The 23035-nt window shown below is 41.3% G+C and overlaps 1 protein-coding gene across 4 annotated transcripts in view; it reads left to right on the top strand.

The window, feature by feature from the left end:
* The first annotated feature begins 5158 nt into the window (after positions 1-5158).
* IL20RB (interleukin 20 receptor subunit beta) overlaps positions 5159-23035 on the top strand; it is a 31428-nt gene continuing 13551 nt past the window's right edge. For all 4 annotated transcript variants that reach the window (XR_006207131.1, XM_042955234.1, XM_042955236.1 and 1 more), the window contains exons 1-3: positions 5159-5916; positions 19039-19165; positions 20643-20833. Coding sequence is in view for 3 of the 4 variants with exons in the window: in XM_042955234.1 (XP_042811168.1) it covers positions 5877-5916; positions 19039-19165; positions 20643-20833 (358 nt within the window). In the remaining variant the exon portion in view is untranslated. The remainder of the gene's footprint in view (positions 5917-19038; positions 19166-20642; positions 20834-23035) is intronic.

The raw sequence follows: 23035 nt of genomic DNA, 5'->3' as shown, positions 1-23035 counted from the left end.
GAATAGATCATCAGGTTGTGGGGGTTGAGAGTAAGAGTGAGGTGTTAATTTACATAGGGTGATTAAAGGAAGCCTCTAATAAAAAAAAAAAAAATTGACCTTTAGGGCACCTGGATGGCTAAATTGGTTGAATGTCCGACTTCAGCTCTGGTCACGATTTCACCGTTCATGAGTTTGAGCCTTGCATCAGGCTCCGCGCAGAGCCCGCTTCGGATCCTTTGTCCCCCTTTCTCTCTGCCCCTCCTCCACTCATGCTTGCGCTGTCTCTTAAAAATAAACATTTTTTTAAAAAATTGACCTTTGAGCACAGTGTGCTCCACTTAATAGAATCATTGACAACTCACTGGGGTTATACCAGTGGTTGAGTGAAAATACAGTAACCATAATCATTTGAAAATTGTATTACGATGCTCACCTTTTTTTTTTGTAAAATTTTTAATGTGTAATTTTGAGAGAGACAGGGAGACACAGAATCCGAAGCAGGCTCCAGGCTTGGAGCTGTCCACACAGAGCCTGACGGGCTCGAACTCACGCATCGTGAGATAATGACCTGACCGAAGTCAGATGCCTAACCGACTGAGCCACCCACGTGCCCCACGATCTCACTATTCTTGAGTTCAAATCCCACAGCAGGCTCCACACTGACAGTGCAGAGCCTGCTTGGGATTTTCTCTTTCTCTCTCACTCTGCCTTTCTCCCGCTCTTTCTCTCAAAAATAAATAAACTTAAAAAAATTGAGACTGGATTAGAACTAAATGTTAGATGTACTAAAAACACAGGACTTAGATACTTAGAAATCCCGGAAAAGGGAACTACTCTGTGCCAAGAAGGTCAAGGAATGGTTTTTGGAATGAAGTAATTGATAATGCAGTCTATGCCAGGGCACCAGGACCTATCTTACACAACCTTAACAGTGAGTGCTTCAAATTTTGCACCCTACTGCCCCTTGCTTCATTCTAGTCCCTGCCCTACAGGACTCAGAGGGCTTTTTAGGGATCTCTTCTTTGACCATCAACCTCCTAATCCCTACCCACTGCCTCTCTACCTTTCCATAAAACTTATCTCCTTTCCTTTTCTTCCATAATTAAGTATCAAATAGTTGAGTGGCAAATAGTGTAACAAAAAAATTCCTATTTCTAGACTGTACTTGCTTATAGTAGGAAATAGTTTTATTTTTCCAGCAGTTCGTTTTCAGACCTAGATGATCCTTCAACTCTGGAAAGCAGTAGACATTAACCTGAGAAGTGCAGGAAACAGGTTAAAGGATAGTTTGGCTTGGGCATGTTGCATAGACAAGAGACCACAACCAGCTAATGAGAAGGAATAGAAAGAAGTACCTCAAAGTCTGAAGAGGAAAGGCAAGATCAGAGTGGGGATATCTAGTCTAGGCCAGGATAAGAACTAGGTGAAGCACAGCCCTCCAGAAGTCCTCGCTAATGGCAGGCCCAAGCAGAGGTGGATGGTCTGAGTTCCTTGAGTCATGAACCAGTCCTGACAAGAGACTGTCATTCAAAAGCTGTGGCAGGCAGGTAGCATTAGCCCTCAGTGTCCCTTGAGTGTGCTGAGCCCAAGACAGAGACTTTCCTTGCAGTGGCTTGTGAAGGATTGGTAGGCAATACTGCCTTGTCAGCATGGCAGACAGGCATCTTAACAGGGACTCATAGTGCTTAACTATCCTAAGACCCAAAGTCTGATGAATAACTCTCCTTCCCCCACAGCATAAGTAAATAAGTGTTTTTCTGTCTCATTTTCTGTTTACTTACCTTTTCCTTTCCATTCTCCTGTATTCCCTGCAACTTTTCAATCCTTGGGCCTGGCTCATGCCATTCTCCCAGTTGGAATGCTAAACTGAATGCATCTCTCTGACCCAAATCTAAATTGGTAGATCCTTAGGATTCCCTATTGAGATTTGTCTATTCCCTAAAACCATTGCTAATCTCTGGGATCACTCACCACACTGTGCTCCTCAGACACATTACAGGACAGTAAGGTGAGTGACAGGGACGTGGAGTTACGCAAACCTTGGTTGGAATTCCTGTCTCCATCCCTGACAGGCTTTCTGATATACAGTAAATAAATTTCTCTGTGCCCTCTGTCCTAATCTGAAAAGTTGGAAATCAAATCTTACCTCGCAAGTCTGTTGTATAATACGTGGAAATGTTTATGGTTGTGGAAAGTCTTTAAGACAATTCCCAGCACATAGTAGATACCCAGTACAGGTTGACTTTTATTGTTAGCTTTTAACACATGGAGATTGTGGGCAGAAGGGGATTTAGGATAGAAGAATTAGGAAACCAGGACTGGGAGAACAAAGATAAAACTGGGGACAGGTGGTGAGGCCAGCATATATGAAGCACTCCCAAGTTGGGGTGTGTCCAGACCCAAAGGCAAAGGGAACCAGTATCAGATGCCAGGGGAGCAGTGAGAGACTGTACAATCAGCTGGTGACCAGAGGTCAGGACACAGATGTGACCACTGACTCACATTGCTGTGATCAAGGAGAGTATCCACCAAGTGTTCTTGACCATGATGTAGTAAAATTATATATATATATTATAAACCATGATGTAGTAAAATTATATATATATATATATATATATATATATATATATATATATAGCTAATATTTACTGTAGACTTACTTTGCTATACTCTATTCTAAGTGTACCATCTCACTTAGTCCTCACAACAGTGCTAGGAATTAGGTACTATTATAATTGAGGACACTAAAACACTGTTTAGATGACTTGCCTAAAAAACAGTTAGTAAGTGGCAGATCCCAGATGCCAATCGATTGTGTCTCTAGAGCCCATTCTTTTAACTACTACCCTCTAATAGAGATCTTGAACTGGAAGCCTTTCTTTGCTGATCCAGGGGCCAAACCATAAGATGGGGAGCTGGAAAGGGCTAGCTAGCAGAGCTAACTAAAGGGCTAGTTTAATTAGAGTAAACTATTTACTGTATTTTTTTTAATATTTTATTTTTAAGTAATCTCCACCCAATGTGGGGCTCGAACCAACAACCCTGAGATCAAGAGTCACATCTGCCACTGACTAAGCCAGCCAGCCACCCCTGTGTTTATTGTTAACATTATTAATATTACAAATGGTTAATACAGCTTTGTGAAGACTACTGATTTCCTGGCACTGGGCTAATTTGTTTTGTCTGTATTCTTTAATCCCACAACTACTATGTAAAATATTGTCTATTGTGTTAATGAAAACATGAGGCTTATGGAGTTGCTTTCTTCCCCTTCACATCAAAGGAGTACTACTTTTCCCATCCACTTCTCAACCTACAACTATCTTCTGATACAAGCTCTCCACTGAAACTCCTCTTAGTGAGATTACAATGGCCTTCCTGGTGCTAAATCCAGGGGACATTTTTCAACGATCAATTCAGTGACGCTTCTGCACTCCCCCTTGATTTCTCCATCCTTCATCATTTCCAGGACCATAGTTTGTTCCAGGGCTATTTCTGTGACCTATTTTTTCTCCCTGTTTCTTTTTTCTTGTGCTGGTTCTTATATGTGAGTCTTCTCCAGGAGCACATCCACATGTCTCCTTAATCTACATACTCTCCTTGAATGTTCTCACCCACTTCCTGGTCTCAGCTACCACTGGAATGCTGAAGGTAGGGGAAATGGCGCCATACCCTTGACACCCCCATAGACTTGAGACAAAGATCGTTAACATACTTAGACTGCAGCTGCCCCATAAGCATCTGAAGTTGCAGTGTATCAAGCTTAACACATGCAACCTTTTACTGTACCACCCTCAACCCTGCCTGGCTTTAAACCACCTCTCCCTCCTCCTTTCCATTATTTCAATTGAGGTGCTGTCATCCACCCAGTTACTCAAACCTAGAACTTGAAAGTCATGTTCTCCCTCTCCACCCTCCTAATCCATTCTAAATCTAAGAGCTGTCAGTTCTACCTCCTTCATCTTTTGAATTTAGTCACTTCTGTCTACAGACCTAGGAAAACCTAATGGAAGCCAACAACATCTCTCATCTCATTGACCAACATAGTTTACTCCTTGTCCTCTTGCCTCCAGTTTGGCCCCTTCTATTGTTTGTTTTCTCCACTCCAGTCATAAACTTTTTAAAGCTCAAATGCAGGGAATAACATGGTCAGATTTGAGCTTTTAATCCCTCCTTTGACCTTCATTGCTCTCAGAATGAACTCTAACCTTTCAACAAGGCATTCAAAGCTGTCTGGAATCCTGGTTCTGTCTGCCTTTGAGCCCCATTACCCAGCCTTGCTGCTCTCCATTTGAATGAAACTTCTTGTAGTTTCCTAAGTACACCATGCCTCACTAATTTTTTTCAGCATTTATTACTCGGCTTAAAAGTCACTTCCTTCATGATGACTTCTCTAATCCCCCAGGCTAGGTTAGATATTTTACCTTAATGCTCCTATATTTCTGTCACTTCATCTTCAATATTGATTTATTATTTGTTCCATACCTATCTTCCTCACTAGTTTGTAAGTTTTTGGTTTAGGGCAGGAACTATTGAATTCCCAGATCTAGTATACAGTAGGCCCTTAGTGAATGTTTGTTGAAAGAATAAGTGATTAACTTTCTTAAGGTTATATTGCAAATAAATTCTGAAACTGGAAACAAAATCTGTGGCACTCTAAAACCCATGTTCTCCCACTAATGTATACATCACACAGTATAAAAAGATACAGCACCCAGAAGAATTGAAAGCAGGGTCTCAGATGTTTCTATACCCATATTCATAACAGCGTATTCACAATAGCTAAAAGGTGGAAGCAACTCAAATGTCCACTGATGGGTGAATGAATGCATAAGCAAACTGTGGTATATACATACAATGGAATATGATTTAGCCTTAAAAAAGAGGGAAATTCTGCAATATGCTACAATATGGGTGAACCTAGATGACATTATGCTAAGTGAAGTAAGTCAGTTACAGAAAGACAAGTCATTGCGTGATTCTATTTATATGAGATACTTAGTGTAGTCAAAATCATAAAGGCAGAAAGTATAGTGGTGGTGGCCAGGGGCTAAGGAGAAGGAAGATACAGAGTTTCAGTTTTACAAGATGAAAAGATTTATGGGGACAAATGGTGGTGATGGTTGCACAATTTGAATTAATATCACTGAACTGTACATTTAAAAATGATCAAGAAGGTAAATTTTATGTTACGTGTATTTTACCACAATAAAAAATTTCCAAGGAAAGCCCCCAAACATACAAAATATATTGCAAGGAGTCAGTCCCATTTTTCTCCTACATCTTCCCGATTCCCTCTCTCTCTGCCCCAAGGTAACCAATCTTGTTAGTTTCTGTATCTCCTTCCAGGTTTTCTTTTTGCCAATAGAAGCAAATATAAAGCTATATTCTTTACCTTCTGACCTTTTAAAAATTTTATATTAGAAAGAAAATATTTTAACTACTTTTTCTGAAGTATGTAGCACAAGGAGCTAATAAGTACTCAGCTTGAATGAACTCACAAGATGGAGACTTGGAAGAGGATAGCTATTTGATGAGAGGGTAAAACAATCTTGCTGGCTCACCACCAGTGGGGCCTCTATGGAAGCTCGTCAGAGTTATCTTTTCTCTGGAGCTCTCCTAGACCACTCCCTCTGATGCAATATATGGGTTTGGACAGAAAGGAGGGTGCTGCACAGCCCGCCCCTTCTGAGCTGTCTGGGCTGGCTCCTCCTAGAACAATTCAGGCTTCACAGCAATTCAGACCTCAGCTCCAACATCTACATTCTGAAGCAAGGATGGCTGAGATGGACAGAATGCTTCATTCTGGAAAGAAACGGTGTTCCAGGTCAAGCTGAGTTGACCAAATACAGACCCCCTCTACGGTTCTAGAAGAAATTTTGGCAAGTCTTATCATGTGGTTTTTCTACACCTTGATTCCATGTTTGCTCATTGGTAAGTACGAATTAGAATATAGCCAATAGCTTGGGATTCAAATATAGGTTAAGAAGGTGAAAAATAACTTCAGCAGAATTTGGAGTTGTAATATATGTGTAGAGCATCTTATGTCTGTTTCTATAAAAAGGCTTCTCACTTCCTAAACCTTCATCCCCATATCACAAAGCAAAAGCCAGCATTCTAGTTGGAAATCTCTTTCCGAATGGTCACAGAACAATCTAGAAAAATAAAATGTCAGAACAAATAGTTTAAAGGTTAGCAGAGCTCCATGCATTTTATTATTTATCTCATCTGGTTTTAAAAGGCACAACATGGTCATCTCAGTCTTTGTGTGCTTTGGAGATGTTATCTGTAAGGACAGGTTAAAGTAAGATAAAGATTCTAACAAAATACACATGAATAAAAAGGCTTACTTTGCAACCTTGATATTGGGTATAAGACTTACAAAAATTGGACTTCTTTCCTGATCACTGCAGAAAGAGTAGCAGTTGGATATTCCATAGCATTTTAAAAAATTTGGTTTGGGGCATTTTCCCTACCAGTTTACATAATTTTCTCTGCTCCACCCCTGGTTGCTTGTACCTACATGCTTTATTGTTCCAAAATTGAAGCTCTTTAGTCTTTGATGTTTCTTCATGTCAAAACACCTTTAAGAGAAATTTCTAATTTTAATGCTCCAAGGTACTGGGCACTTTGCAGTGTTGGTAGGAGCCTTGAGTACTTCCTGTCTTGTCTTTTTTTTTTTTTTTTTTAACTGAGAACCAATTGTTTTAGTTTCAATTCGGCAACAACTTACTGCTAAGGTGATTTGCAAATGTTTAGAATCGGCTTTAACGTCAGATTTATGGTGTCCCAGTTGCTCCCAGTGTCCCAGTTGCTCAACACATGGTGTTCAAATCTGCTGTTTATTTCGTGACCCAGCATATTCAGGCCTCAAGTCTATTTCTCACTATTCCTTGACAACAAATACAAACTACAGGCAGCTGCTGTCTTCACACTGACATGTAACACCCTCATTTCCTCCTCCTGGCTTTTATGATGCTTCCCACCAGAAACACCATCTCCGGCCCAACCTCCTATCATCTTTCTGGATGGGTCGCTCTTCTTTCAGACTCTTGCTGGACTACTCTCCCCTTTGACCCTTGACCCCACATACTCTACTTGGGTGGGCTACTTCTGTTAATTGCACTGACCTGAGGGAAGGGCCTGGGCATCTTTTCTGGTGTCCTCCTAGCATAGGCTAAACATGTTGGTTAATTGGTCGGTTAGCTGATTGATCAGTTGGTGGAACAAGTTGCCAGAAAAACACTCCCTGCACTAAGCCAGAGGGAGAAGATGGGAAGGCCGAATGAGAAGGGGAAAGCTCAGCGTTTTTCCCCCCAGGTTCTTTTCCCTTTATTGAGGTATCTTGACAGATAACATTATATTACTTTCAGGTATACAACATAATGATTTGGTACTTGTACATATTGCAGAATGATCACCATAATAAATCTAGTTAACATCCATCACCATACATAGTTATGTAACTGAACCCATGTGAGTTCGCTTCTTGAGGAGTCAGAAACTGCACCGGCTTCATTTGTTGCACAAAGAAAACTTGTATTTGCAGCAGATAAGGAGATCATGGGGGAATGGCTTCAAAAGCAGTAACTCCCAAGGGTGAATGGGTTCCTTTTATTTAGGGTTAGGATGAATATTCAGATAGGGAGGCCTTGTCATGGTATATAGACGTGGGCATAAGGTCACACATGCACCTTAAGGCAACATGCCTATACATACAGTGTATGTTAGGTAAATGGACCGTGTGCTCCTCCTTGGGTGGAGATTTTATTATTATAATGAGGTAAAGGTAATTGCTGGTCTTTCCAGAGGTCACTCTGTGGTTTATCTGCACAAGCACAAGTCAGGGGTTTAGTACAGTCTATTCACCATCCTCCTCCTCCTCATCCTCCTCCTCCTCGTCCTCGTCCTCCTTGTCCTCGTCCTCCTCGTCCTCGTCCTCCTCTTCCTTGTCCTCCTCCTCCTCCTCCTCCTCCTTGTCCTCGTCCTCATCCTCCTCCTCCTCATCCTCCTCCTCCTCCTCGTCCTCGTCGTCCTCCTCGTCGTCCTCCTCGTCGTCCTCCTCCTCCTCCTCCTCGTCCTCCTCCTTGTCCCCCTCCTCCTCCCCCTCCTCCTCCCCTTCCTTCTCCTCCTCCCCCTCCCCCTCCTCCCCCTCCTCCTCCCCCTCCCACTACTACCACCACCACTACTACTACTCCCATACTACTACTGCTGCTACTGCCGCTGCTACTACTACTACCACCAACAGCAACAACATTAATAATGCCCACAACAATCACACTGGCCATTTCTGAGCACACACGGTGCTCCAGATTAGCAAAAATGTTCTCTTGACTTCTCACATCAATCTTGTTAGGTAGGTGGTGTTATCCCCATGTTACATCCTAGGAAACAGAGATTCAAAGAGGTTCTGTGATTTGCCCAAGTTTATGCATCTCGTAAGTGGGAGAATTGGAATTTGACTCTGGTTTGGCTGATTCCAGAGCCTGTGCCCTTTGCACTTCTCTGCAGAAGCAGCTGAGACACTGAAGCACACCAGGAAAAGGGAGGACAAAATACAGGGAATAAAGGAATGGTACTACCTTTTCTGAGCATTTGCCATAAAGACCGTTGGAGGTGAAAGTGGCAGAAAGGAACCCAAATGAAGGGAGCTGACAGCAGACCCAGTGGGAGGAAGCCAGCATGGCATCATTGTAGGGAGGAGAAACAAGGATTTCTGCCTGGAAACTTTGCCCAGGGGCTTTGCGGTGGGCAGCCTTTACTTAACAGCAAATATATCCAAAGCAACATAGGGGATTAGGAAAAAGGAAGTCAGGCTGAGGCTAATTTCATGAAGGGAGCCAAGCCTTGCTTCACTTACTTAGCTTTCATCACTTGGCACTTCTGGTACCCACTATGTGCTGGGTTCTGGGCAAGGCGCTGATTATAGATGGACAAATTGGAGTCTCTTGTCTTTAGGAAACCTAAAGGCCTGCTGGGAAATACATTTAAGTCTTTGGCATTTGGGACTTTACTATTATAGTTTCAACTACTCTTTGGCAACGGGGCGGGGGGTGGGGGGGTAAGGTCTGGATTAGTGGTACTCAAATGCACATTGCAATCACCTGGAGAGCTCTTAAATGCCTGGGTTTCACAGCCAGAGATTCTGACTTAATTAATCTAGGGTGCTTCCTGGCCATTGGGATGTTTCAAAACTCCCTGGATGGGCCTTCTGAGAGAAGTGGTTTGTTCCAGGACTGGGCAGAGAAAATACAAGTCTAGAGCATTTGTGGTAAGAAAGTGCTCCAAAAAGGATGGAGGCCTAAATGAAATGAGTATCGTTAATTAAATCCTGGATTGGAAAAAGAACATTAGTGGAAAACCAGGCAAAATTCAAATAAGTGTGTTTAGTTAGTAGTAATGCACCAATGTTGGTTTCTTAGTTTTGACAAATATATCATGGTTATGTAAAATGATAGTATTGGGGAAGCTGGGTGAAGGATATATAGAAACTCTGTGTACTGTCTGCAGTTTTTTTCTGTAAATCTAAAATAATTCCAAAAATAAAAATTCTATTAATAAAAATAACATGAAAAAAGAGAGTGAGGAGTGGGAATAAGTCAAAAGGACGCAGGAACCAATCTGAAAGAGCTCCCAATGGCCAAAGCTGGAATTATTTGAGTAACAAAGTAAGTAACAATAGAATAAAATAAATATTCATGAGTCCATACTAATATAAGTAGTTGAACGAAGGAATAAATGAATAAATAAATAGAGGAGAAGGAACAGCTCTTCCTTACAGAATTCTCATTAATAAACGGAAAAATCACCATTAACTAGAACATCCCAGCAGTAATTGTTGCAAATACTAGCCATTAGTAAGCGCTAAAATTAATGGATGAAAGTTTGAGGAGAAGCAGAATATTCATAGTGTCACAGTATCTCCCCTAAGTTATTTATTAATTACAAAGGGGGAAATGGTACTTTTTACATTAGAGACGCCTAACACCACCAGGAATAAGACATACTAACATCATGTACTCCCTGTGAATACATGCCAAAAAGTATTACCTCAGTCAAATTATGGGAAAACATCAGAAAAACCCAAACTGAGGAATATTCTACAAAACAACTGAGTAGTACTCTTTAAAAAAGGGAATGTCATAAAGATAAAGACCAAGAACAGACTGGAGGAGACTAACTAGATATGTGGTAACTAAATGTGGGATCCTGGATTGGTTCCTGGGAAAAAAGAAAGGACGTTAGGGGAAAAACTGGTGGCATTTAAATAAAACCTGAAGCTTAATTAATGATATTGTATCAATGTTAATATCTTGATTTTCATAATTGTACTATGCTTATGTACATATGGATGGCTGAAGTAGAAGGGTATATGAAGTAGAGGGTATATGGGAGCTCTCTGTACTATATTTTGCAACTCTTCTCTAAGTCTGAAATTATTTTAAAACAAAACTTAAACAAACAAAATCAAACCATCTCCCTCATGATTCTAATGGGGCAGCCATGGTTGAGAATAGCCTCTAGACCCATGTTTCTCAAACTTTAATGTGAGTATGAATTACCTGGGGATCTTGTTAAAATGCAGATTCCGGTTCAATAAAATGTAGGTTGTAGCCTGAAGTCTGCATTTCTAATAAGCTTGTGGGTAATGTGATGCTGCTGATCCAAAGACCATACTTTAAGACTATGAAATAATCTATCACTTTCCTGAGGCATGAATTTGTTTGCGTACCTTTTAAAGCTGGGTTGTAGGCACCAGTTACTGCAGCAGCGAGTGATGCCAGCAGCCTGCTCAGCAGCCATGTCCTCGCTCAGCCTTGGCCTTTTCTTCTTCTGCTCGTATACAGAGTAATTTTCTTATAATAATTGACTGTATTTGAGGGAGGAATTTTAGGGCATAGTGTCGTTTATAGAGCCAATATCCTCTGTAGTGTAAGCCCCATGTCGTAAGCAGAAAAATGGTCCTCCAAAGATGTACATGCTCTAATTCCTGGAACCTGCGGTAGGTTACCCTCCATGGAATAAGGAATTTTAAAGATGTGATTAATATTATGGAACCTTGAGACTGGGAGATTATCCTGGATTATCAGAGAGGGCCCAATCTAATACATGAAAATTGAGAACCTTTTCTGGGTGCAGTGAGAGAGAGATGGGAAGACAGAAGAGAAGGAAGGAGAAATTTGAAGCATGAAAGGGAATCAATCAGCCATTGTTGGCTTTGAAGATGGAAGAAGGGGGCCATGAGCAGGAATGTAGGCAGCCTCTAGAAGCTGGAAGGGCAAAGAAATAGATTCTCCTCTGGAGCATCTAGAAAGAATGCAGTCCTGCCAACTCATAGGCCTAGTGAGACCTGTGTAAGACTCCTGACTTACAGAACTGTAACATAATAAACGTGCGTTGTTTTAAGATGCTAAATTTCTTTATGCAAAAAAAGCATAAATATTTACAAGGAACCAAAAGATTATACAGAGGGTTCCAGGATCTCTCTCCAACTCTGGCGCAAATTCCTATCCATCATGGCTAGAGATCGAATTCTTCCAGACTTTGCACCCTCCTCAATGTGGCTTATCTCTTTGTCCTGTCCACACTTCCAAGTTTACTCTTACTTTCTCCTTGACTATACAGTTGAGCCTTGAACAACATACCAATCCCGGTGCAATAGAAAATCTACATATAACTTCTGACTCTCCAAAACTTGACTACTAATAGGCTACTAATGACCAGAAGCCTTACCAATAACATAAATAGTCGATTAACACATTTCATATAATACATGTATTATATACTGTATTCTTATAATAAAGTAAGCTAGAAAAAGAAATGCCATTAAGAAAATCATAAGGATAAGAAAATACATTTGTAGTACTGTACTGTATTTATCAAAAAAGATCTGTGTATGAGAGGACGTGCACAGTTCAATCCCTTGTTGTTTGAGGGTCAACTGTATTCTTTGTTTTTGCACTTGCACATTTACATCAGGTAGAGTCTTTTTTAACTGGTTTCTTCAGAGACTTGACTTCAATACACATGACTGAGGACAATTCTTATAAAGGAGAATGCTGTGTGGATAACAAAGTTTTCTTTTTCTCCCCTTAACTGTGTTCTCAAGACCATATTCTGTAACAGTTGGAGAGGATTTTTTTTTTTTTTTAACACTTTGAAGGTGGGAAGAATCACTTTTGGCTTGAGTTTCCATCTCATAGAGTCATTTCCTATTTCCTGGTTAGTGTCCTAGCAGAAAAGGAATCATTCTTCATGCAGTGCCATGGTACTTTCTATGTAACTCTATTAAATGTTGCCTGGCCTCAGTAGTTCATGGGCATTACTGTTTTTCCATCTCACACCCAGTGTACATGTGTTATATAAACCTGGGCAAAACAGAGATGATATTTGGAATACACTATACAAATAGCATAAGGATATTAAAGACATTACCTTTAGGGCTCAAAAAGAAGCAGCAGTTTTCATTTTGATACAGGAATGAGACTATTTTGCCCACAATGGATTTGTGAATGGATTCTGTGAAGTTCCACAGGTAGAAGAGAGTCACACAAGTGCAAATTATTGCATTAACACAATGGAACCACCTAAAGGTTGGGACATCTCTTGCTGTTTTCCTGCCCTAGGTGCCTTCTTATGAAGAAAGACATACTGGGTAATTCAACCTCAGAGTGTGTTGCTTAAATCCTTAAGTGACCTAATCATCAGGTTACCCTCCCTAAACAGGTCTCCCTCACTGATTTAATTGACTGGACCTAATTATAGAACTTCACATTTTTCTTAGGTGCATTTCATTTTGAATTTATCCCATCATGATAAACTCTCTTTTTAATGTTTATTTTATTTTTGAGAGAGACAGAGCTTGAGGAGGGGAGGTGCAGAAAGAGAGAGGGAGACAGAATCTGAAGCAGGTTCTCTCTGAGCTGTCAGCACAGAGTCCGATGCGGGGCTCAAACCCACAAACTGTGAGATCATGATCTGAGCTGAAGTCCGATGCTTAACTGACTGAGCCACCCAGGCACCCATCATGATCTTTTAAAATATATCCTGTCATTCATATAATCAGAATTAATACTATTAATATGTCATGATATTATGGTTGTATTTTTTAATTGAAATTGTGTTGAGGAAATTCTAGATTCACATTCAGTTTTAAGAAATAACATAGGGATTGGGGCACCTGGGTAGCTCAGTCAGTTGAGTGTCAGACTCTTGATTTCGGCTCAGGTCATGATCTCACAGTCGTGAGGTGGAGCCTGTGTTGGGCTCTGCACTGACAACTTGGCCTGCTTTGGATTCTCTCTCTTCCTCTAGCTCTGCCCCTCCCCCGCTCACATGAGAATGCACACATGTGTTCTCTCTCTCTCTCAAAATAAATAAATAAACTTAAAAATAAAAGAAATAATACAGGGACCCCAGTTTCCCCCAGTGGTATTTTGGAGAACGGTAGCATAATATCACAACCAGTATGTTGACATCATTGATACAATTCTGTCTTGTTCTGATTTCTCCAGTTTTTTTTTTTTTTAACGTTTTTATTTATTTTTGAGACAGAGAGAGACAGAGCATGAATGGGGGAGGGTCAGAGAGAGGGAGACACAGAATTGAAACAGGCTCCGGGCTCTGAGCTGTCAGCACAGGGGCCCGATGCGGGGCTCGAACTCACGGACCGCGAGATCGTGACCTGAGCCGAAGTCGGCGCTCAACCGACTGAGCCACCCAGGCGCCCCAGATTTCTCCAGTTTTACTTGTACACATTAGTTTATGTGTGTGTGGACAAGTGTGTGTATACGTTTGTGTGTTTGCAACCACAGTCAGCATACTGAAGAGTTCAGACATCACAATGATACCTCCTGTTGCCTTTTTATAACTATACCCAGCTCCCTCTTACCACCCTCACTTCCCCACTGTTTCTAACCTCTGGCAACCACTAATCTGTTCTCCATTTCTAAAATTTTATAATTTCAAAATGTTATATAAATAGAATCATACAGTATGTAACTTTTTGGGATTGGCTTTTTTTATTCAGCAAAGTTCCCCGGAGATTCCTAAGTTGTTTTGTGTGTCACTAATTGGTTCCTTTTAGTATTCTATGGATGGATATTCTATAATTTGTTTAACCATTCAGCTCTTGAAGGACATATAGGTTGATTCCAGTTTGTCTATGGACATTGTGTACAGATCTTTTGTGATAGAAGTTTTAATTTCTTTGGGATAAATGCCCAAGAGTACAACTGCTGGGTTGTATAGTAATTATAAGTTTAGTTTTACAAGAAACTGCTAATGTATTTTCCAGAATGGCAAATACCATTTTACATCACCACCAGCAATATATGAGTGATCCACTTTCTCTGCATCCTCACCAGGATTTGGTTTTGTCTTTTTTTTTTTTTTAATTATTTATTTTATTTTAGCCATCTGGATAACTGTGTGTTGCTATTTCATTGTGGTTTTAACTTGCATTTTCCTAATAGCAAATGGTGTTGAACATCTGTTCATGTACATATTTTCCATCTGTACATTCTCTTCAGTGACATGTCTCTTCATGTCTTTTGCCCATTTTCTAATTATTTGCTTTTCTACTGTTGATTTTTAATAGTTCTTTACATGTTCTAGACATGAGTCCTTTGTGAGATAGGTAGTTTTCTAATATTTTCTCCCATTCTGTAGCTTGTCTCCTCCTTCTCTTAATAGGTTCTTTTGCAGAGCAAAAGATTTTAATCTTGGGGCCTGGGTGGCTCAGTTGGTTAAGTGTCTGACTTTAACTCAAGTCATGATCTCACAGTTTGTGAGTTCGTGCCCTGCATTGGGCTCTCTGCTGTCAGCACAGAGTATGCTTCAGATCCTCTCTCCCCCACCCTGCCCCCTGCCCTGCCTCTCTCCTGCTCATTCTTGCTGTCTCGCTCTCAAAATCAGTCAATAAATAAATAAACCAAAAAAAAAAAAAAGATTTTAATTTTGATGATGCTCAGCTATAAATTTTTCCTTTTATGAATCTAGGTTTTGGTGTCAAGAGTAAGAACTCTTTGCCTAGCCCTGAAAATTTTCTCCTTTGTTTTTTCTTAAAAGTTTTAGAGTCTACATTTTACATTCAGTCTATCCTTTTTTTTGAGAGAGTGCATGTACATGCGTGTGTGAGAGGGGGAGGGGCAGAGGGAGAGGGAGAGGAAAATCTTCAACAGGCTCCAATCCTAGCACAGAGCCCTACGAGGTTCAATCTCACCATCTGTGAGATCATGACCTGAGCCGAAATCAAGAGTCTGATGCCCAACCAACTGAGCCACCCAGGTACCCCTCTATGGTCCATCTGAGTTCATTTTAAAATAAGGTGCAGGGTTTAGGTTGAGATGTATTATTATTATTTGCCTTGCAGATGTCCTATTGCTTTAGTATTGTTTGTTGAAATGGCTATTCATCTTCTATTGAATTACTTTTGTGCCTTTGCCAAAAACCAGTTGAGTATATTTGTGTGGGTCTATTTCTGGGATCTCTATTTTGTTTCATTGATCTATGTGTCTTTTTTTTTTTTTTTTTTTTTTTTTGGCCAATACCACACAATCTCAATTACTGTAAGTCTTGAAATTGGGTAGATTTATTCCTCTCATTTTATTCTTCTTCAAAATTGTTTTCTTATACATTTGAGATAAAGCTTATCTCTATCTACAAAAATCCTTGATGGGCTTTGATAGGAATTACATTAAATCTGTATATGAACTTGGGGAAAATTACCATTTTAATTATGTTGAATTGTCCAGGCCTTTAACACAGTATGTGTCTCCATTTATTTAGTTTGGCCTTGAAATCCTTGACCAGCATTGTGGAGTTTTCTCTCTACAGATCCTAGATATGTTCTATACCTAAGATTTATTACTATTTCATTTTTTTGAGTGATTGTAAATAGCATTTTTAATTTTGGTATATAAATGTTCATTGCTAATATATAGAAATACAATTAATTTTTTATGTTTATCTTGTATCCTATAATAATATTTGTTGAACTCAGTTATTAGTTGTAAGAGGTTTTTGTTTTTGTTTTTGCAGATTCTGTGGGATCTTCTCTTTTTTTAAGACTTTATTTTATTTTTATTTTTTTTCAAGTGTATTTATTTTGAGAGAGAGAGAGTGCCTAAGTGGGGGAGGGACAGATTGAGAGAGAGAGAGAAAGAGAATCCCAAGCAGGCTCGGTAGTGTCAGCACAGAGCCCAGTGTGGGGCTTGAAGCCACAAACTGCAAGATCATGACCTGAGCCAAAGTCAGATGCTTAACCAACTGAGTCACCAAGGCACCCCTTTATTTTCTTAAAGTATTCTCTACACCCAATGTGGGGCTCACCCTCACAATCCTGAGATCAAGAGTCGCATGCTCTACTGACTGATCCAGCCAGACACCCTCATTCCATGGGAATTTCTACATAGCCTATCATGTCATCTGCAAACAGGGAGAGTTTTATTACTTCCTTTCCAATCTGTAATGCCTTTTACTTCTTTTGTTTGATTCATGACAGTTGCTAGAACTTTCAGTATTATGTTGAATAAAAGTGGTGATTTCAACTACATGGTTGGAACTCAAGGGTATTATGCTAAGTGAAATTAGTCAGAGAAAGACAAATATCATATGCCTTCACTCATATGAAGACTTTAAGTCACAGAAAAGATGAGCATAAGGGAAGGGAAGCAAAAATAATATAAAAACAGGGAGGGGGACAAAACATAAGAGGCTCTTAAATATGGAGAACAAACAGAGGCTTACTAGAGGGGTTGAGGAAGGGAGGATGGGCTAAATGGGTAAGGGGCATTAAGGAATCTACTCCTGAAATCATTATTGCACTATATGCTAACTAACTTGGATGTAAATTAAAAAAAAAAAAAAAGTGGTGAGAATGAACATCCTTGCCTTGTTCTTGATTTTAGGGGGAAAACATTGAAGTCTTTCACCATTAAGTAAGGTATTATGAGTAGGTTTTTTGTAGATGGTCTTTATCAAATTGAGATAACTCCCTGCTGTTCTTTTTTTTTTTTTTTAACGTTTTTAAATTTATGTTTGAGAGAGAGAGAGACAGAGCATGAGTGGGAGAGGGGCAGAGAAAGAGGAAGACACAGAAGCCTAAGCAGCCTCCAGGCTCTAAGCTGACAGCACAGAGCCTGACATGGGGCTTGAACTCACGAACTGCAAGATTATGACTTGAGATCATGACTTGAGCCAAAGTTGGATGATTGAGCCACCCAGGCGCCCCTTCCTGCTGTTCTTAACATGAAGAGAGATGTCTTCTTTTTAAAATCATGAATGAGTGTTAGATATTATGAGTACTTTTTTTGTGTCAATTGATATGACTGTAGGATTTTTCTTCTTTAGCTTTTTGATATGGTGGATTACATTAATTGATTTTCAAATGTTGAACTAGCCTTGTGTACCTGGAATAAATTCCACTTTGTTATGGTGTATAATCTTTTTTATACATTATTGAGTTGGGATTGCTAGTATTTTGTTCAAGATTTTTGCATCTAAGTGCATGAGATATATTGTTCTGTTGGTTTTTGTTTTTGTTTTTAAAATATATACTATCTTTGATTTTGGTTTCAGGGTAATACTGGCTTCATAAAATAAGTTGGAAAGTTCTTTTATTTTGTGGGAAGAGGTCGTATAAAATTGGTGTTAATTAAAAAAAAATTTGGTAGTGTTCTCCAGGGAAACCATTGCCTGGAGATTTCAGTTTTGAGAGTCTTAAAGTTATGAATTATAGCTGTATATTTACATAGCTATGTGATACCTATATATCTGACTAGAGAAATATTTTGAATACTTTAGCAGAGGAAGGATGTCAGAGAGAACCATGCCCCACCCTCTTGTGCCACCCCACTGCAGCTGGCTCTTTTTCTTTTCATCCCTGGGGTGATTGCAAAATTGAGTGGGGAGGGTAAGAGGCCTTCCTGTGGGTACCCCAGGTGTTTCCTTGCAGGGCAGATCGTGGATGCCAAGAGTAGGATGGAGGTGTAACACTGGGATCCTACATTAGAGAAGCAAGGGCATCAGCCCCCCTTCCCCTCATGGTCACAGGGCTTGATAATGAACAACAGGTGCCAATCTGGACACAAGCACAGAGATGAAAAGGCCCCTGGTGAGGGCCCCAGTTCCCCCCACACTGTGCTACTGATGTTATCACTGTGGTTGTAACAGCAAAGGGAGGCAGGTGTTAGGGACTAAAAGAGAGGTGTGTCAAAGTGGGAGGAGAAGAACCACAGCAGAAGATCCAGACTGCACCCTTGGCTGCATGCAGGGATGAATCCCAGGACTGCCCACCTCCTTAGGAGTGCAGCTTCAGTTTCACAGGTCTCTTTGATTCTGTGTGAAAACCATAGACCCACTGTGTGCACACCCTGGGCACACCACACACCTGTGTGAGCAGATGATTGTGTCCCAGCTGCCTCAGGGGCCTGCAGTCTGCCTGGAGTGGAGTCTACCATCTGGCTTGGTGCCCTTCTGGATTGGATTCCTTCCACAGCAGACCTGAGCCTGTATTTCCCAGCTGGCAGCTGATTCCCCATTTGACTTTTGGGGGATGTGAAGGGATGTGCTTTGGTACCCGAGTGGCAATAGTGGAAAGAAGTAATGAGAAAGGGGCAGGAACCTGCATAGGTTTAGTCACATGGTCAGTGGCAGAGTCAAGGCCTGCATCTAGGTGGATCTGACATAAGAGTTGTAAATAATGTGGTTTAGTTTTCTCATTTATACAGTGGAGAAACCAATGGTCCTTACTTCACAGTATGATCATGAGGATTAAGTGAGATAATCATGTAACAATGTAACACATGGCCTAGATAGAACATGGTAAGTGCTTAATAATATCAGCCATTATAATTACTCTTAATATGCCATTTATCACCAAAGGAAGAATTACAATGACGATAGCAACAATTTAGCATTAACGCAAGTATGATAAAATTAGAATTGTTTCAGTTTTATTGACATGTGAGGCCTTTCATTAGATACTAATTTGAAGCTGTGACATTCCCCTGATATGAGTTCAAGTGTCAGCCTGTCTAACTACCTCAATCCCAGATGGAGTGGCCATCCTGCCTGCCCCTCAGAACCTCTCTGTACAATCAACCAACATGAAGCATCTCTTGACATGGAGCCCAGTGATGGTGCCTGGAGAAATAATATACTATTTCGTTGAGTACCAGGGGTGAGTTTGATTTGTTTTGTTTTGTTTTTAATTTTTCTCCCTTAAAGAGTAGTTGATTCCTGGAGATACAGTCGTCATGCCAGAGCTGAAGGAGGCTTGGTGAGCCCAGGGATAGATTATTTTCCACGATCTGCCTCCTCTGTTTGCATGGGCATTGGGACAGTTGAAGAAGCAAGGGAAATTGTGCTGTAGATTTTACAGTGAGCTCTCTGGGAATACAAGTGTGTATAAACACATTCTGGTAGAGCTTCTTTTCAACAGTGAGCCAACTGTCCAATGCTAAAGAAAATCTTAAGAAATGAGTTTGGCTCTGACTTGAGGTGGATAAATCATTGGAGTCACAGATCTTTTGGAGGTGGGGGAGGCCTCAGTTTTCCTGACTATGATCTTGCCTGTAGGAGCCAAAACAAATCATGATCCTAAAGATTAGCAGGACCTGGGGTTAGGCAGGATCTACTCTTCTTCAGGTGCCCAGGCTCTGAGAGCTCTTGAGAAGAGACAGGGACACAGAAGGCTCTCAATATGTTTCATTAACAGTAAACACACACTGAACACCTATGTGTGTAGACATTTCTCTAGGCTCAGGGGTACAGATGACAAGATTTCTAGGTATAGGGAGCTTCCATTTAGAAGAGGAGACAGACAGTAAAATGGTAAAGAATCAAATACACTAGGTCTACACTGTCCAGTGTGGTAGCACTAGACACAGATTGCTACTTAAATTTAAATCAGTTAAAATCACATTAAAGCATCTGTTTTTCAGTCATACGAGTCACATCACAAGTTCTTAATAGCCACATGTGGCTAGTGACTACCATATTGAACAACACCGATATGGAAAATGTTCTATCGGGCCGCACTGCTCTAGGCGGTTTCAGATATGTTTAAGCCGGTACCTGAAGGACAGGAGGAGCATTGTGAACAGCAGGGATGGAACATTTGAGCCACAGTGAACAGGTAGTCACAGGTCCTAAGGTAATAAGAGCTCAGCATGGGAGGAATGGCAAGGAGGCCAGTGTAGAGGGAACATCATGTTTAGGGGCAGAGAAGGCCAGAGAGTGTTACAGGTCCCAGGGAAGAGTTTGGATTCTGTTCTAAGTGCTTTGGAAGCCATTAAGAAGAGAAATGTTACGATCTGTTGAGTGATGAATGGTTTGAAGAACACCAGAAGTGGAAGCTGAGTCAGGAGACCACAGCAAAGCCAGGGATGAAAGTAGTCAAGATTGAGGGGGTGCTGTGGAGATGGAGAGGCCAGGACAGATTGGGGTTTATGCCTAGGTTTCCCTTGTCCCGTGATAAAAGGAGTAAGAAAGTATGGATGGTGGGTGAAGGAGGTGGATGGAGGAACTGGAGAAAGGAGCAAATGCTTCTTTTGCTGATCCATAAAAAGCAGGTCAGTGAGGCAGTTACTTGCACCCATCATTGAGCCTAGGTAGAAGGGACTGGTATGACACGATGTCCTCTTCTCCTTGGCCAGAGAGTACGAGAGCCTGTACATGAGCCACGTCTGGATCCCCAGCAGCTGGTGCTCACCCACCAAAGGTCCTGAGTGTGACATCACTGATGACATCACTGCCACTGTGCCGTACAATCTCCGTGTCAGGGCCACCCAGGGGTCAGAGACCTCAGCCTGGAGCACCCTGAAGCCTCCCTTCAATCGAAATTCAAGTAAGGCACTTCTCTTCTTACTCCCCCATCCCCATTGGCCTCCCCTTCAGGAACCAAATTCACTGAGAGTTTCAGAATTCTTGTTAGCATCAAATTAGCCTTCAACACAAACAGTCCTAACTGGTCCATTTATTTATTTGTTGTAAATGTTTATTTATATTGAGAGAGAGTGGGTGTGCATGTGTGGGTGGGGGAGGGGCCAGAGAGAGAGGGAGAAAGAGAATCTCAAGCTGATAGCCAAGAGGCCGATGCAGGGCTCCATCATGACCTGAGATGACATCAAGAGTCAGATGCTTAACCGACTGAGCCACCCAGATGCCCCCTAACTGGTCCATTAAAAAAAATTGTCAACCGCTAAAATAAATAAATAAATAAATAAATAAATAAATAAAAATTGCCACTGCTTCCCACATGCCCTCTCATTTTGGAAGAGACTTTGGAAGTCATTCCTGGCTGTCTCTGTCAGGGTCTGCAGGTGGTGGGGAACATGGAAGGATTGGGTAGAAATCAGAACATGAGGGAGGCCAAGGTAGAAGGGGCTGAGGAAGGTGAAGACAGATTTGAAAGGGAAGTTGGCCCTCTAGAGTCAGAGTGGTATGATTCAAATCCTAGCTCAGCCACTTGATAGCTGGCTCCCTGCCTTCTCACCCATAAGAAGGGCAACAGTTTGCCTCACTGGGTAGTTGTGGGGACCATATAAGGTGTACTATGTAAGTGTTCAGGGCAGTGCTGTCCTATCATAGCACTCAGCTACTGGTAAGTGTTATTATTATTATTATTACCTCGGGGATGCCCAGAGTTGAGAGCCAGAGAGACGAGAAAGGAAGAGGTGCGGGCAGGAGTGAGACCCCCAGAATGGGATATCAATAGGAATTTTGGTGCAAAATGTGGGCTTCTCTGCCCAGGCCTCTTTCCCCGGGCACTGAGAGCAGATACCGTGGGGGCAGTGGGATCCCAGTATGAGGCACTGGCGGAGGCTGAGGGTCACTGGAGGGTGCAGTGCCCAGGCAGCACCCAGCACCACCTCTCTCCAGCTCCTAGAATCCTGGGACTATAGCCAAGACCATCGCTGGGGACTGGCAGCTATTGTTGGAAAGGAAGGCATAGGTCAGATGGAGATAAGAAAATGCTTATAAAACTATGTGGGCAATGGTGTGCAGTAACAACTTGTGCTCGAGAAGCCCTGTGTAAACAGGAAAAGGTCTTACTGCAGGAGCAGCTGAGGAACAGGAAGGAGCCTCTATACCTGCACCAGAAGGTAGAAGATGTCATCCTCTGTGATCGCTGCATAGGTGGAGTTAGCTACAGATTTAGGACGGAATCATGACTCCGAAAGGGGTATTAAATCTGTTCTTTTGCCTTTGAAAAGGGTCACCCTAACTTCTCCCCAGGCATGTGAAAAATCTTGTTTTAAGGCTCTTCTGAAAAAGCTCTCTTACTCTTAAGGGGAAGCCTTATTTTAAAAAATTTTTTTTTCATTGATTATTTATTTTTGAGAAAGAGAGACAGTCAGCGTGTGAGTGGGGGAGGGGAAGAAAGAGAGAGGGAGACACAGAAGCAGAAGCAGACTCCAGGCTCTGAGCTCTCAGCACAGAGCCTGATGCAGGGGCCAAACCTATGAACAGTGAGATCATGACTTGAACCGAAGTTGGATGCTTAACCGACTAAGCCACCCAGGCGCCCCAGTTAAGGGGAAGCCTTGTTGAGAGTAGAGGTTCTTAACCTTGATTGCACATTCCAGTCACAGCAGAGCTTTAGAACCACATGTCTGGGGCCCATCCCCAGAGAGTCTGATTTAAATAATTAGTGTGCATTTTGTTCACTGGGAGTTTGTAACTTCCTCAGGTTGTTCTCATATATAGCTAGTTTTGAGATCAACTCATACAGAGACTAAATATCCCCACACAAGAGTCTAGAAATATGGAAAGGCATGGTCTCAAATTCCTGCCACTAACTATGTAATTATGGGCAAGTCATATAACTTCTCTGACTTCTCAATTACGTCACCTGTACCACCTTCCTAAGCTTGCTGGATGGATGAAATGAGATAAGTATGTAGAATGTACAGGACAGAGGTTCCTGCCTCAACACTGTCAAAAAATTATCCTCTGAACTGAAATGACTTTAGGTCACTTTCTCTAATTCTATTCTCAATAAATTTGGAGAAGAGAGGATCCGATATTAATCATGTTTACTTAAAAC

The sequence above is a fragment of the Panthera leo genome, chromosome C2, assembly GCF_018350215.1.
Source record: "Panthera leo isolate Ple1 chromosome C2, P.leo_Ple1_pat1.1, whole genome shotgun sequence".
NCBI lineage: Eukaryota > Metazoa > Chordata > Mammalia > Carnivora > Felidae > Panthera > Panthera leo.
This window is presented reverse-complemented; position numbering and strand designations above follow the sequence as displayed.